Consider the following 17,070-nt stretch of genomic DNA (forward strand, 5'->3'; position numbering starts at 1 on the left):
TTCTGCATTGAAGCCGATGGGACTCAATGTTGCATTAAAGTCAAGGGGCCGCGATTTTGCATTGAAGTCAATAGGGTACGTTTTTGCATTGAACTCAGTGGGCCGCGATTTTGCATTGAAGTCAATAGGGGATGTCTCTGCATTGAAGCCAATGGGATTCAATGTTGCATTAAAGTCAATGGGACACAATTTTGCATTGAAGTCAATGGGGGACGTTTTTGCATTGAACTCAATGGGCCCTGATTTTGCATTGAAGTCAATAAGGGATGTTTCTGCATTGAAGCCAAGGGGATTAAATGTTGCATTAAAGTCAATGGGACACGATTTTGCATTGAAGTCAATAGGGGACGTTTTTGCATTGAACTCAATGAGCCCTAATTTTGCATTGAAGTCAATAGGGGATGTTTCTGCATTGAAGCCAAGAGGATTCAATGTTGCATTAAAGTCAATGGGACACGATTTTGCATTGAAGTCAATAGGGGACGTTTTTGCATTGAACTCGATGGGCCCTAATTTTGCATTGAAGTCAATAGGGGATGTTTCTGCATTGAAGCCAATGGGATTCAATGTTGCATTAAAGTCAATGGGCCGTGAGTTTGCATTGAAGTCAATAGGAGAAAAAATAAATGAAAGTTAATTTAAGTGAACAACAAAAAATATTACCCAATTTTTTTATTTTTTGGTAAGATATATAGATATAGGATATAAATATGTTATATTTGTATAATAATATAAGAATAAAATCTAAAAGATAAGGTTCACCCTCATATATTGTATCTAAATATATTATATATATATATATATATATATATATATATATATATATCTTTTTTTAATTTTTTTAATAATAATATAAGAATAAAATCTAAAAGATTAGGTTCACCCTCATTACTGTATAGAAATATAATATAAAAAAATATATATTTTTATAAGAATAGGTGAATATAAGAATAGGTATGTTTAAATGTGTTTTTCTTACAAAATATATGAAAAATATTTTTAAAAAATACATTTCAAATATACTGTATGTCTTTAGAAATACAAATCTACATTTTTGAAATGCATTTACAAATATATGTAAAAATATATTTTAAAATGACTTTTATATGTTAAAAAAATGTGAAGAATATATTTTAAAAAATATATTTATAGATTTAAAAAAATAATAATAAATATATATATATAAATATATAAAATAAAATTTTAAACATATAAAAAAGTCATTTTAACACATTTTTACATATATAAGGTATGTAATGAAAACAGTTAGCAAATTCAATTAGCATGTTGGTAAAAGAGGGGAAGGGGGGGTACAAGGAAGGCCAAATATAAGCCAATTAGACATCAGCTTTAACTTTGAAACCTTTGAAACAACTCAGATTCTCTTCTTGGCTGCACTGAAAAGCAGTTTGGAATAGTTTCGACTTCCATCAGTCATGCATTTGCAAGCTACATGATATTTCATGCTTCAAGCATTTGTAAAACAAGTAAGTCAGACCGTTGCATTGTCTTCCACCTAGCCCGGCTCTCCTGGTGAGCTCTAATGTGACTGTAATAAACTATAACCCGGGAGAGGTAGAGGAGCGCTCCCGCTGAACTAGCCATCAGCCACTTCCCAGGAGCGTGACAGCCATAAATCGGTAATGAGACTAACAAAGAAACCGAGACATTGACAAATGGAAGGTAACTACTAAAACTGAAATGTAGCCAGGCGGTGTTTTGTGTGCATTGACAAATATTAGACGTAGTTAAAATGGACCTAGCAACTAATACATTGTTTCGTGCTAAGTGCAGCAATCCAAGTAACAGTTGCATAGTTAGTCTGGTTGAAAAAAGACAAAAGCCCATTTAGTTCAACCAAAAAAAGGAAAAAAAAATTACAATCGCATATACACAATCCTAGACCCGCAGTTCATCCAGAGGAAAAAAAAACACAGCTCAGCATGATCCAATTTGCTCCTGCAGGGGAAGAAAATGCCTCCTGATCTGCCGAGAGGCAATTGGATATTCCCTGGATCAACTTTACCTATAAAGTAATGTGTCAGTGTAATACTTCCAGGTATTTATTAACTCTCACAGAGATCCCAGTACTCCCTGTGACAATGCCTATAATCTGAAGGTAGGGTATGACAGTGGGCAGTATGTACAGGAGAGGAGTTTGGAGAGTATGAAAGTGGGCGGTATGTACAGGAGAGGAGTGTGGAGGGTATGACAGTGAGCAGTATGTACAGGAGAGGAGTGTGGAGGGTATGACAGTGATCAGTATGTACAGGAGAGGAGTGTGGAGGGTATAACAGTGGGCAGTATGTACAGGAGAAGTGTGTGGAGGGTAGGACAGTGGGCAGTATGTACAGGAGAGGTGTGTGGTGGGTATGACAGTGAGCAGTATGTACAGGAGAGGAGTGTGGAGGGTATAACAGTGGGTAGTATGTACAGGAGAGGAGTGTAGAAGGTATGACAGTTGGCAGTATGTACAGGAGAGGAGTGTGGAGGGTATGACAGTGAGCAGTATGTACAGGAGAGGAGTGTGGAGGGTATGACAGTGGGCAGTATGTACAGGAGAGGAGTGGAGGGTATGACAGTGGGCAGTATGTACAGGAGAGGAGTGTAGAGGGTATGACAGTTGGCAGTATGTACAGGAGAGGAGTTTGGAGGGTATGACAGTGAGCAGTATGTACAGGAGAGAGTGTGGAGGGTATGACAGTGGGCAGTATGTACAGGAGAGGAGTGTGGAGGGTATGACAGTGACAATATGTACAGGAGAGGAGTGTGGAGGGTATGACAGTGACAATATGTACAGGAGAGGAGTGTGGAGGGTATGACAGTGGGCAGTATGTACAGGAGAGATGTGTGGAGGGTATGACAGTGGGCAGTATGTACAGGAGAGGAGTGTGGAGGGTATGACAGTGGGCGGTATGTACAGGAGAGGAGTGTGAAGGGTATGACAGTGGGAAGTACAGGAGAGGAGTGTGGAGGGTATGACAGTGGGCAGTATGTACAGGAGAGGAGTGTGGAGGGTATGACAGTGGGCAGTATGTACAGGAGAGGAGTGTGGAGGGTATGACAATGGGCAGTGTGTACAGGAGAGGTGTGTGGAGGGTATGACAGTGGGCAGTATGTACAGGAGAGGTGTGTGGAGGGTATGACAGTGGTCAGTATGTACAGGAGAGGAGTGTAGAGGGTATGACAGTGGGCAGTATGTACAGGAGAGGAGTGTGGAGGGTATGACAGTGGGCAGTATGTACAGGAGAGGAGTGTGGAGGGTATGACAGTGGGAATCACAGGAGAGGAGTGTGGAGGGTATGACAGTGGACAGTATGTACAGGAGAGGAGTGTGGAGGGTATGACAGTGGGCAGTATGTACAGGAGAGGTGTGTGGAGGGTATGACAGTGGTCAGTATGTACAGGAGAGGTGTGTGGAGGGTATGACAGTGGGCACTGTGTACAGGAGAGGAGTGTGGAGGGTATGACAGTGGGCAGTATGTACAGGAGAGGAGTGTGGAGGGTATGACAGTGGGAATCACAGGAGAGGAGTGTGGAGGGTATGACAGTGGACAGTATGTACAGGAGAGGGGTGTGGAGGCTATGATAGTGGGCAGTATGTACAGGAGAGGTGTGTGGAGGGTATGACAGTGGTCAGTATGTACAGGAGAGGAGTGTAGAGGGTATGACAGTGGGCAGTATGTACAGGAGAGGAGTGTGAAGGGTATGAAAGTGCGCAGTATGTACAGGAGAGGAGTGTAGAGGGTATGACAGTTGGCAGTATGTACAGGAGAGGAGTGTAGAGGGTATGACAGTGGGCAGTATGTACAGGAGAGGAGTGTGAAGGGTATGACAGTAAGCAGTATGTACAGGAGAGGAGTGTGGAGGGTATGACAGTGGGCAGTATGTACAGGAGAGGTGTGTGGAGGGTATGACAGTGGGCAGTACGTGCAGGAGAGGTGTGTGGAGGGTATGACAGTGGGCAGTATGTACAGGAGAGGAGTGTGGAGGGTATGACAGTGGGCAGTATGTACAGAAGAGGCGTGTGGAGGGTATGACAGTGGGCAGTACGTACAGGAGAGGAGTGTGCAGGGTATGACATTAAGCAGTATGTACAGGAGAGGCGTGTGGAGGGTATGACAGTGGGCAGTACGTACAGGAGAGGAGTGTGCAGGGTATGACATTAAGCAGTATGTACAGAAGAGGAGTGTGGAGGGTAGGACAGTGGGTAGTATGTACAGGAGAGGAGTGTGGAGGGTATGACAGTGGGCAGTATGTACAGGAAAGGAGTGTGGAGGGTATGACAGTGGGCAGTTTGTGCAGGAAAGGAGTGTAGAGGCCTCTCACACAGATTTTTTGCCCTTTGACAGATTTCCTGTTAACAAATAATCACCGAACACTTAACTGTGTTTACTGAACAGCTACTTTGCCAATTCAGAATGCGAATGGCAGACTTTTATTAGATCTCGCTCTGTCTCTGAACACTGCGAAGTTTCTCCTTACCGCACTGAATTTACAGTTTTCTAAACAAACGACAACAGGCAGAGTGCGCAGATTACAGACATAATGAGCCTGTAATGTGGCACGCATTTGTTGCTTTAGTTACTGCACATCCATCACTGACATCCAGCACCACACTAGCAATTTCCCGATTTTCATTTTATTATTCCTTCAGAAGGTGATAATTATATTCAGCAACGCAGTTCAGTGCACAGGAACAAACACTGCGTCCCAAAAGCCCGGCGTTTTTCCTGTGATTGGCTACGACAGAAAAAAAGATTGCAGACACAAGACCATCCAAGATCTCGCTTTTGTGAGACCTTTGCTTTGTATCTATACGGTTCTGATTCAAAGGAAATGTAAAATGTGCAGGACTTGACAATAACATGTTTATGATATTATCCTAGCCAGGGAAGAAATTCTACATATTATTCTTTTATTTACCCAGCAGGTGGAGCTTTACCCTTCTTCTGACATGTTTACCAGGTTTGTCTCAAAGAGGAACCTCAAGGAGGATCCTAAAGCAGACCTTTACCCTCATGGGCATGTTAGGCTGCCCTGCCTCCTTCCTCTCTCACATACGGAATATTATTTATTATTTGTGCTGTAAGGCAGAACTTCCGCAATTCTCGCCTAGGTGAGAATCCTGCCCCATCCCCTGCGCATGCGCAGATGTGCTGCAGGGCTTGGGTCCCGGGAGAGGCTTGCGGCACATCTGCACATGTGCTGGGTTCCACAGCCATCCACGCACGTACAAAGACTGCTACCAAAAGTCTGAATCCTTCCCTGTCTTTGCGCATGTATGGAAAAGCACCTGCATGTGCACTGATGTGTAAAGGGGCTTGGGTCCCAAAAGAGCCCTGAGACACATCTGAGCATTCACTGGGTTTCCTGGCAATTTGTGCACAAATGGGTTTTCCCACGTATGTACAGAGACTTCTACCAAGGAAGTCTGAATCCTTCCCTGTCTTTGCGCATGTATGGAAAAGCACCTGCATGTGCACTGATATGCTATTTGCGCACTTGCAGGTTTTCCCAGGTACATGCAAAGACTGCTACTACGAACGTCTGACAGATTTCCTGTCTTTGAGCATGTATGGAAAAGCACCTGCATGTGCGTTGATATGCTATATGCGCACTAGCAGGTTTTCCCAGGTACACGCAAAGACTGCTACTACGAATGTCTGACAGCTTTCCTGTCTTTGCGCATGTATGGAAAAGCACCTGCTTGTGCACTGATGTGTACAGGGCTTGGGTCCCAAAAGAGCCCTGAGACACATCTGAGCATTTGCTGGGTTCTCTGGCAATTTGCGCATGAGTGGGTTTTCCCATGTATGTGCAAAGATTGCTATTAAGAAAGTCTGAAAGCTTTCCTGTCTTTGCGCATGTATAGAAAAGAACCTGCATATGCACAGGGCTTGGGTCCTGAAAGAGCCCTGCAACATATCTGAGCATTCGCCGGGTTCCCTGGCCATTTGAGCATGAGCAGGTTTTCCCAGTTACGTGCAAAGACTGCTACTAAGAAATTCTGACAGCTTTCCTGTCTTTGCGCATGTACGGAAAAGCACCTGTATGTGCACTGATGTGTACAGGGCTTGCGTCCCGTAACAGCCCTGAGACACATCTGAGCATTCACTGGGTTCCCTGGCCATTTGCACATGAGCAGGTTTTCCCAGTTACGTGCAAAGACTGCTACTATGAACGTCTGACAGCTTTCCTGTCTGTGCGCATACGTGGAAAAACACCTGCACCTGCGCAAATGTATTGATGGCCAGGCAGAGCCTGCGGGTACTTCTGAGCACGCACCAAACTGTTGGAGCCACCGGAGGCGGGCCTACCCTCCGCTGTAATTGTATACTTACATTGGTCCAGCTTGGCACAATGTAGGTATGTATATTTCACTGTGGAAGCTGACAATCACTGTAGTAGTCATTGCTACTACAATGGCCGGGGGGGCCGGAGTGGTATTGCCTCCCAGATTTTAGTTGTGCCCCCCCAAAGTCAAACCTAACCTGCCACTATACTGCCCAACATCTGACATCCCACCGAATCTGATACTTTCCAGCCCTAGTTTGACACCATACTGTCCTTGATTGACACTGTACTGATCTCAGGTTTGCGTTGTGTGGGGAGGAGGAGCTCTGCTGCCTGTGCTCAGGATGTATGCAGTGCAAGGATGGGAAAAAGAGCTGTACCTCTGTCCTCTGAGCTGCCAGCAATGACCCCTGTTCTCTGCCCTGCCAGCAGTGACCCCTGTCCTCTGTCCTGCCAGCAGTGACCCCTGTCCTCTGTCCTGCCAGCAATGACCTCTGTCCTCTGCCCTGCCAGCAGTGTCCCCTGTCCTCTGTCCTGCCAGCAATGACCCCTGTCCTCTGCCCTGCCAGCAGTGACCCCTGTCCTCTGTCCTGCCAGCAGTGACCCCTGTCCTCTGTCCTGCCAGCAATGACCTCTGTCCTCTGCCCTGCCAGCAGTGTCCCCTGTCCTCTGCCCTGCCAGCAGTGTCCCCTGTCCTCTGCCCTGCCAGCAGTGACCCCTGTCCTCTGTCCTGCCAGCAGTGACCCCTGTCCTCTGACCTGCCAGCAATGACCCCTGTCCTCTGCCCTGCCAGCAGTGACCCCTGTCCTCTGTCCTGCCAGCAGTGAACCCTGTCCTCTGCCCTGCCAGCAGTGACCCCTGTCCTCTGTCCTGCCAGCAGTGACTCCTGTCCTCTGCCCTGCCAGCAATGACCCCTGTCCTCTGACCTGCCAGCAATGACCCCCGTCCTCTGATCTGCCAGCAATGACCCCTGTCCTCTGACCTGCCAGCAGTGACCCCTGTCCTCTGCCCTGCCAGCAGTGACCCCTGTCCTCTGCCCTGCCAGCAGTAACCCATCCTCTGCCCTGCCAGCAGTGACCCCTGCGGCAGACATTCTGACACTGTGGGGAACTGACTTGGTGTCACTGACATCCCCAGTGACACCAATACAGTGATCCGTGCTAATAAAAAGCACTGACACTCTACTAATGGCACTGGGCAGGAAGGGGTTAACATGTGGGGTGATCAAAGGGTTAATTGTGTGCTGTTCCACAGTAAGCTGCGTCTGTGCTTTCAACTGTAAACACACTGCTTTGTATGGCTGTGCTATGCAGAGCCATACAAAGCAACGTGCTGGAGCTGACAGGGGAGAGATCTGTATTGTTTACTTACAGTTCTCTCCCCCCGTCGGTATCACTCGGTGATCACCAGGTGCCGATGAGTAATCACCGGCCGGGACCTGGTCATTGACAGCCGAGGCCGCGAATGCCGACACTGATAGGGTGCCGCCCCCTACCTAGAAATGCAAAATCACGTATATATATATATATATATTTTGCGCACCCCTGCCGCTCTGTAGCAGTATTTCTGCTATAGGGCAGTCGGGAAGCAGTGAACATATTGAGCACAAAAAAATAAACATTTCACAGTTGTCTCTTTGGTAAAATTCTTACACCACCAGTTGTAGCTTACAACTTTCAATGCTGCTGGCTCGTTTTCTTGGTGCTGCTTCCCTGAACTTCTGGTCTTCACAGATGATTTATCAGTGAATAGTTCAGTCTGGAGCCAGTCTATTGGCTTACAGAAGGGAGGCTGAAGAAGGAGGAGCAGGGTAGTGCCTTGCCATCCTAAGCTACAGAGCCGTGTCTTTCAATTGATGCGCACAGTGTAGGAAGACACAACTGTAGTCCCTGGATGCACAAGGGACTCCATAGGATGTTGCAAGAGAAAAGAACCACCCTAAAGCAGGAAACCTGGAGCAGCAGTCATGGCACAGTTTACAACTTTTAATGCTGCTGGCTCCTGTTTTCTCGATGCTGCTTCCCTGAACTTCTGGTCTTCACATTGATGCGCACAGTGTAGAAAGACACAACTGTAGTCCCTGGATGCACGGGTGACTCCATAGGACGTTGCAAGAGAAAAGAGTTTTTCAACGGTTTTGTATTAGCATTTAGCAGAGTTTTTTTGCATTTGTGGTTTTTAGCGTTTTTTTAGATGTTTGTTTGGTCAAAAAGAGTCCAAAAACATTGGTTTGCCACGATTTACCGCGTTTTGTCGCGTTTTTCAGCGTTAGAGCCTTTTTATAGCTAAAAAACTCCTCTAGAAATCCACTAGCCCTGGGGTTTTTTCCAGCCAAAAAACATTGATTCCAGTCTATGTGTGTATGGACACACAGGATAACATGCTGTGGGGTTTACTGGCTGTAGAAAAAAACGTCAAAAGCCAACAACAGCCGCTGTAAAAACATCCAGTGTGCATGAGGACTTAAAGAAACAATGGTCAAAACAAAAATAAAAAAACATGTTTTTACATTTTTTTTGTCGAACTATTCCATGGAACAGGGGTCTCCAAACTTTCTGAACAAAGGGCCAGTGTACTGTCTATCAGACTTAGAGGGGGTCGGAATGTGGCCAGTGTGAGTAGAAAATGCCCAGGCATCAATGGGATTAAAGCATGCCCCATCATTGGTATCAGTGGGAGGAATAGTGCCCCATCATTGGTATCAGTGGGAGGAATAGTGCCCCATCATTGGTATCAGTGGGAGGAATAGTGCCCCATCATTGGTATCAGTGGGAGGAATAGTGCCCCATCATTGGTATCAGTGGGAGGAATAGTGCCCCATCATTGGTATCAGTAGGAGGAATAGTGTCCCATCATTGGTATCAGTGGGAGGAATAGTGCCCCATCATTGGTATCAGTGGAAGGAATAGTGCCCCATCATTGGTGTCAGTGGGAGGAATAGTGCCCCATCATTGGTATCAGTGGGAGGAATAGTGCCCCATCATTGGTGTCAGTGGGAGGAATAGTGCCCCATCATTGGTATCAGTGGGAGGAATAGTGCCCCATCATTGGTGTCAGTGGGAGGAATAGTGCCCCATCATTGGTATCAGTGGGAGGAATAGTGCCCCATCATTGGTGTCAGTGGGAGGAATAGTGCCCCATCATTGGTATCAGTGGGAAGAATAGTGTCTCATCATTGGTATCAGTGGGAGGAATAATGTCCCATCATTGGTATCAGTGTGAGGAATAGTGTCCCATCATTGGTGTCAGTGGGAGGAATAGTGCCCCATCATTGGTATCAGTGGGAGGAATAGTGCCCCATCATTGGTATCAGCGGGAGGAATAGTGTCCCATCATTGGTATCAGTGGGAGGAATAGTGCCCCATCCTTGGTGTCAGTGGGAGGAACAGTGCCCCATCATTGGTGTCAGTGGGAAGAATAGTCCCCCATCATTGGTGTTAGTGGGAGGAATAGTGTCCCATCATTAGTGTTAGTGAGAGGAATAGTGTCCCATCATTAGTGTCAGTGGGAGGAATAGTGCCACATCATTGGCGTCAGTGGGATGAATAGTGTCCCATCATTTGTGTCAGTGGGAAGAATTATGCTCCATAATTGGTGTCAGTGAGAGGAACAGTGCCCGATCATTGATGTCAATGGGAGGAATAGTGCCCATTATTGGTGTCAGGGGGATGAATTGTGACACATCATTGGTATTGGTGGGAAGAATAGTGCCCCATCATTGGTGTCAGTGGGGGGGGGGAATAGTGCCACATTATTGGTGTCAGTGGGATGACTAGTGTCATATCAGTGGTGTCAGTGGGAGGAATAGTGCCCCATCATTGGTGTCAGTGAGAAGAACAGTGCCCCATCATTGGTGTCAGTGAGAGGAACAATGCCCCATCATTGGTGTCAGTGGGAGGAACAGTGCCCTATCCTTGGTGTCTGTGGGAGGAACAGTGCCCCATCATTGGTGTCAGTTGGAAGAATAGTTCCCAATCATTGGAGTCAGTGGGAGGAATAGGGCCCCATCATTGGTGTCAGTGGGAAGAACAGTGCCCCATTGGTGTCAGTGGGAGGAATAGTGCCCCGTCATTTATTATCAGTGGGAGGAACAGTGCCCCATCATTAGTACCGGTAGAAGGAATAGTCTCCAATCATTGGTATCAGTGGGAGGAATAGTGCTCCATCATTGGTGTCAGTGGGAGGAATAATGCCCAATTATTGGTGTCAGTGGGAGAAACAGTGCCCCATCTTTGGTGTCAGTGGGAGGAATAGTGCCCCATCATTGGAGTCAGTGGAAGGAATAGTGCCCCATCATTGGAGTCAGTGGAAGAAATAGTGCCCCATCATTGGTGTCAGTGGGAGGAATAGTGTACCATCAGTGGTGTCAGTGGGAGGAATAGTGGCCTATTGTTGGTAACAGTGACAGGAAGGGATAGTTCCTTGTATCAGTGGGAGGAATGGTGTCCCAAGGGCCTGTCCCAAATGCAAAGGGCCACATGCGGCCCTCCCCCCGGCAGGCCACAGTTTGGAGACCACTGCCATAGAAAATAAAATATTGTTTGCAAAATAATAATGCCAAAAAAAAATTCCCCAAAAAAAATGTTTTTATTTGATCTAAAGTAATGACAGCTACCGCCAAACCCTGTAGGGGAAATGTACTCTGGTCCACAAGGATTATACAGATTGGAGAGCTGAAGGGGTCAGCAAGTCTTCCCGCCATATTGGTTTCTGGGCTCTTTTATATATAGCTCTGTACTGCTCGTCTGATGGATCGTGTTTAAACTGTCAATACGATCCTCGGCAAACAATGGAATATTTATCAAGTGTTGTTCTATTAGACCAAAGCAGCATGTCGGTGAAAAACTATTAAATTCCTGAGCACCACTCTTCAATGCGTGCAATGCTTCCATCACACAGAGTTATGGACAAACCCCACTAAATGGAAGAGCCAACACAAGGAAAGAAATATCTTTCAAGGGAACCCATCAGGAATGGCAATTTTTAGGAGTCTTAATCTCCACTCTTAATGTTCGCCTGTGCTTTGCCTTGAAGGGCAAGGCATCAGATTGATTCAAATCCACCCCCCTCACCTTGCCTTCACTCTCCATTAGGCCGATAGATCAGGGTTTCTCAACTAGGGTTCCTCCAGAGGTTGCGAGGGGTTTCTTTCAGCCATGAGCAGCACACTTAGATATCGTATAAACGTGTGTTGAAGGGGTAACCAATTTCAATATGCCTTTATAACTTAGGGCTATCTCCTAACTCTCTGGGCAGTTTCTTATCATACGATTTGAAAACCTTTGAGGAATAAATACCTTCAAAAATAAATAAAGGAAAGTGGTGGAATATGAATAAAAAATGGACAAGCAAGGCTTAATTTAGGAAGTACGTAACAGAGAAATGGTGAAAGAGAAGCCACTATTATAGAGAGGGAGAAAACCACATACAGAGGGATTAATTTCTAGAGCCAACATCTAGAGATACTTTTGAACTGGTGGGTAGGAGGCACAGGGCAAGTGAAGCTCGTCATGTTTTCTAGGCGAATACCCCATCTAAAGCTGATAGAAATACATAGAATGCTGGATATTACCTTTATTAGCCTGAAAACACTAGTTTAGTTCAACTCTACTAATGAGGATTACCATCATGGCTCAGCCCCCTGTCAACTGCCATGCCTTCGAAAAATCCCCATACTGGCCACTGATGTAGTCATATTGGACAGTAGATTGGCAGTTGTTGGGGCTTACCCAAGAAGTCAGGGAACTTCAAAACCCTGTGAAACTAAATCAGAGAGGCACGCCAAAAAAGCCTTTATCTTATAAAAGGTGAAGGTGGGAAATCTGTTTGTGGGCATTTGCTCAAGACCTTTACCTATAACAGTGGTCTACCAACTGTGGTCCAAGGGCCAGACTCGGCCCTTTGCTTGCCTTTATCTGGCCCATGGGTCATTATTGTTCCCCCAAAACAAAGCACTATTCTCAGACAGATGCCAACAATGGGCCACCATCCTTCCCACTGACATCGATGATAGGGCACTATTCCTTCCCCTGATATCAACAACTGGCACTGTTCCTCCCACAGACACCAATGATGGGGCATAATTCATTCCACTGACACAAACAATGGGGCACTATTCCTTCTACTGACAAAAAAAATTGTGGGCACAATTTCTCCTGCTAACACCAACGATGGGGCACCATTCCTCCCACTGACACCAATGATGGGGCACCCTTCCTCCTGCTAACACCAACGATAGGGCACTATTTCTTCCCCTGATATCAACAACTGGCACTGTTCCTCCCACAGACACCAATGATGGGGCATAATTCCTTCCACTGACACAAACAATGGGGCACTATTCCTTCTACTGACAGCAAAAATTGTGGGTACTATTCCTTCTGCTAACATCAATGATGGAGTACCATTCCTCCCACTGACACCAATGATGGGGAACCATTCCTTCCACCAACACCAACAATTCACACTATTCCTCCCACTCATATGAATGAAATGAATGAATGAAGCTTTGTTTACTCCCACTGATGCAACAGCATTTCCTACTTACAATGGCCACAGTCCAGCTCCCTAAAGTCTGAAGGACAGTAAACTAGCCCTTTGTTTAGAAAATTTGGAGACCGCTGACCTAGAGTAACAGAGTACAGGAGCACAATAACATTTAAATAAAATGGCATAACTAGTGACCTACCTGAGACCTTCATTTTCTCCGACCTACCAGGAAGGACCTCCTCCTCACTGGGTAACTTCTGCTTGTCAAATGTGCCTTTGCTGTATGTAACATCTGATGTGAAAACACAGAACAGAGCCTAGTCTTCTCATTTCCATTGAAATAACTGCTAATATAATGCAGACTTAAACCTGAAGTTTATTCTGCTTATATTTGGCCTTCCCTGGTTCCCCCTGCCCCATCCAGCTCAAATACTCACCATGAAGGTAGAAAAAGATGATCCCAAGGGACAGAAAAGTTGTGGTACGCATGATCTACCTTTAAGGGAAACTACTGAATCTGAAGGGTCTGTCAGGTCTATATCAACAACAAAACAAAGCATGGTCCTGCCCTCAACAGACAATTTATAGATGGGGTGCGAGTTTGGATCTGGAACAGGAACAAGGAGAACCAACAGATGACGTACCATCCAACCCAAACTTTAGCTCTCCCACAAACTCTTAATGAGATATAAGGTGACAAACTCTTGAGCAAATAGAAACAGAGGACACAGTCAATGGTTGGGTCATACAAGGTTGATAACAGATAAAACATTCAGGAGAAACAATAAAACATGTAATTTTGAAGTTATGAAGGTCATGAAGAAAGAAAACTTTTGAGAAGGCATTGAAGAAGCCAACTACCCCTCTGATTATTCTACTTGACATTTTGTAAATCTGTGTGTACTTTGGACCTGGTTTACGGTTTCTGAGGGCAATGTAGTCATTTATTACATTAAGTCTACAATCCCGCCACACATGAACATTTGCATTTATACTGGCTCAGAAGAAATAGCCTCCTACAATTTTCATCCATCAGAGAAAAGTGCATTCAAAAATCAGTCCATTTGAAGAAAAAAATGAGAAATATGAAAAGTATAAAGAACCTTTGCCAGTTGTATTGTGTAGAATCATGGGCAGATCCAGACTATACTCAAGTTAACAGTACCTTACAGCAGTTCTGGACAATTTATGCGGTATAGAGGAACTTCATATGTGGCTCTTGATTTCACCAAAGGGCCACATATAATATTTATTATATACAGTATAATGCAACAGAAGACATCTCAGGTCATGGTCAGAGACTGTGCCACCAGAGTTGCTGGAGACCATGATCATGCTTTAGGAGACCAGGGACATGTTATATGAGACTGCTAGAGATCATTGCTAATAAATAACCCTTTCAGCAGTTCAAGTCTAATAGGAGGACCTTATATGTGGCCCCTGACGGCACCAAAGGGCCACATATAATATTTATTATATACAGTATAATGCAACAGAAGACATCTCAGGTCTCAGATCATGGTCAGAGACTGTGTCACAAGAGTTATTGGAGACCGGCGTCATGCTGTAGGAGACCAGGGACATGTTATATGAGACTGTTAGAGATCATTGCTATTAAATACCCCTTTCAGCAGTTCTAGTCTAATAGGAGGACCTTATATGTGGCCCCTGATGGCACCAAGGGGCCACATATAATATGTATTATTTACAGTATAATGCAACAGAAGACATCTCAGGTCTCAGGTCATGGTCAGAGACTGTGCCACAAGAGTTGTTGGAGACCGGGGTCATGCTGTAGGAGACCAGGGACATGTTATATGAGACTGCTAGAGATCATTGCTATTAAATACCCCTTTCAGCAGTTCTAGTCTAATAGGAGGACCTTATATGTGGCCCCTGATGGCACCAAGGGGCCACATATAATATGTATTATATACAGTATAATGCAACAGAAGACATCTCAGGTCTCAGGTCATGGTCAGAGACTGTGCCACAAGAGTTGTTGGAGACCGGGGTCATGCTGTAGGAGACCAGGGACATGTTATATGAGACTGCTAGAGATCATTGCTATTAAATACCCCTTTCAGCAGTTCTAGTCTAATAGGAGGACCTTATATGTGGCCCCTGATGGCACCAAGGGGCCACATATAATATGTATTATATACAGTATAATGCAACAGAAGACATCTCAGGTCTCAGGTCATGGTCAGAGACTGTGCCACAAGAGTTGTTGGAGACCGGGGTCATGCTGTAGGAGACCAGGGACATGTTATATGAGACTGCTAGAGATCATTGCTATTAAATACCCCTTTCAGCAGTTCTAGTCTAATAGGAGGACCTTATATGTGGCCCCTGATGGCACCAAGGGGCCACATATAATATGTATTATATACAGTATAATGAAACAGAAGACATCTAAGGTCTCAGGTCATGGTCAGAGACTGTGCCACAAGAGTTGTTGGAGACCGGGGTCATGCTGTAGGAGACCAGGGACATGTTATATGAGACTGCTAGAGATCATTGCTATTAAATACCCCTTTCAGCAGTTCTAGTCTAATGGGAGGACCTTATATATGGCACCAAAGGGCCACATATAATATTTATTATATACAGTATAATGAAACAGAAGACATCTAAGGTCTCAGGTCATGGTCAGAGACTGTGCCACAAGAGTTGTTGGAGACCGGGGTCATGCTGTAGGAGACCAGGGACATGTTATATGAGACTGCTAGAGATCAGTGCTATTAAATACACCTTTCAGCAGTTCTAGTCTAATAAGAGGACCTTATATGTGGCCCCTGACGGCACCAAAGGGCCATATATAATATTTATTATATGCAATGCTACAGAAGATATCATCTCAGGTCATGGTCACAGTAGTTGGAGACCAGAGTCATGCTGTAGAAGACAAGGGACATGTTATATGGGACTGCTAAAGATCACTGCTATTAAAGACCCCTTTACAAATCAATGCTCCCACTACTGATCGCTGGGGACTGAGGGCTTCATGCAAACCCCAAGAGGTGGCATGTGACCCTAGGTCCACATGTTGGACACCAAGGCCATCATGTCTGGTAGTATTTTTATTTTTTCAGTGTTTAGCAAACTACTATTTTACATATTGGATTGTTATTTACACAGCCTGTAAAGACTTCAGTATTAAGGTGAACATGTCTCCGCCTAAAAAAATGCCTGGTGGTACCTGCAAGTACTTAGTGTATGCAAGTCTTAAAAGTGCTACCAAATGCCACAGCCTCTAACGCCCACTTAGGTTGTAATATTTGACAGTTGAATGAGATAAGAAGGGGATGAGCACTGGCAGGCTATGAGGCTCAAGGCACATATAACATACATAATACAACATTAAATAGAATGTGGCACCTTGCCCATGCACAAGTAGGGTGTCAGTGTCTCTAAAAAGGGCTTCCGCTTCCCCCCATATACTCACAGGACTATTGCTCCATCTCAGCTATTTGCTCCTTTGCAGCCAGTGCTGAGAACAACTGTTTCGGCCACCAAGGGGAGTAGACATCACTGCTGCCCCTGATGGCCCAAACAGCCAGGACTAGAAGTCAATCACTAGGCCTGAACTCTATCTCATGACTGGGGGGTGGAACGCATTTCCAGAATGCATTTCAACAAAGGTAATATATTGGCCATTTTCCTGTATACAAGGATTGCATCCATTGTGGGGTGACCATTCAGTAGTAACACCACTGAACATACCGGAGCAATATGTTTTGCAGCGGGCATGTAGCAAAGCATTGAAACTGTAGTATGTGAACACCCCTAGTATGCTGCCTTTGCAGTAACCCAGGACCCTGCGTTCACTGTATTTGGTCTCCCACAGTACACACTACTACAATGCAATTATTGTATTAAATATAATCTGCTGAATACCTTTTCTCATCAGCAGTTAAAGCAGTCTTGTGACTTCTATCAGTGTCCAGCTGAGCTCTGGTTAAAGCTTGCAGGAGGAGTTTTCATTCTCCTCTGACTCTCTTATGAGGCGGCATACCCCCTGACCTTCTGTCTGGACAGTGCTTATTGGCCCTGTGCTGATCACATGCAGCCTTCCAAAGAAAAAAGAACTCTATAGTCATACAAACTAAACTGAGCATGTGCAGAGGGACTCCTAGAGCTCTGTGCTATCTGCAGATGAATTGGGAACAGTAAAAGAAGGAGGATAAGAGAAGACAGGATCAAACAGCCTTTTTACACAATGTGGAAGATTAACCCCTTAGGTTCCACAGTGAGTATAACAAGCATGCTTAACTGCATATA

General features: G+C 45.1%; 1 protein-coding gene across 5 annotated transcripts in view; it reads right to left on the reverse strand.

Moving 5' to 3' along the window:
• The window catches only part of MSRA (methionine sulfoxide reductase A), a 515,786-nt gene that overhangs the window by 479,160 nt on the left and 19,556 nt on the right, over positions 1-17,070 (reverse strand). Inside the window, exon 1 of one of the 5 annotated variants that reach the window (XM_089688757.1) lies at positions 12,986-13,013. The exons of the other annotated variants lie outside the window; for them this stretch is intronic. Coding sequence (XP_089544883.1) covers positions 12,986-12,998 — 13 coding nt within the window. The 5' untranslated portion in view covers positions 12,999-13,013. Of the gene's footprint in view, positions 1-12,985; positions 13,014-17,070 lie in introns of those variants that run through there. 5 annotated transcript variants of the gene reach the window in all.

The sequence above is a fragment of the Staurois parvus genome, unplaced genomic scaffold (assembly GCF_062004578.1).
Source record: "Staurois parvus isolate SC_StPar_1 unplaced genomic scaffold, SC_StPar_1.0 ptg000453l, whole genome shotgun sequence".
NCBI lineage: Eukaryota > Metazoa > Chordata > Amphibia > Anura > Ranidae > Staurois > Staurois parvus.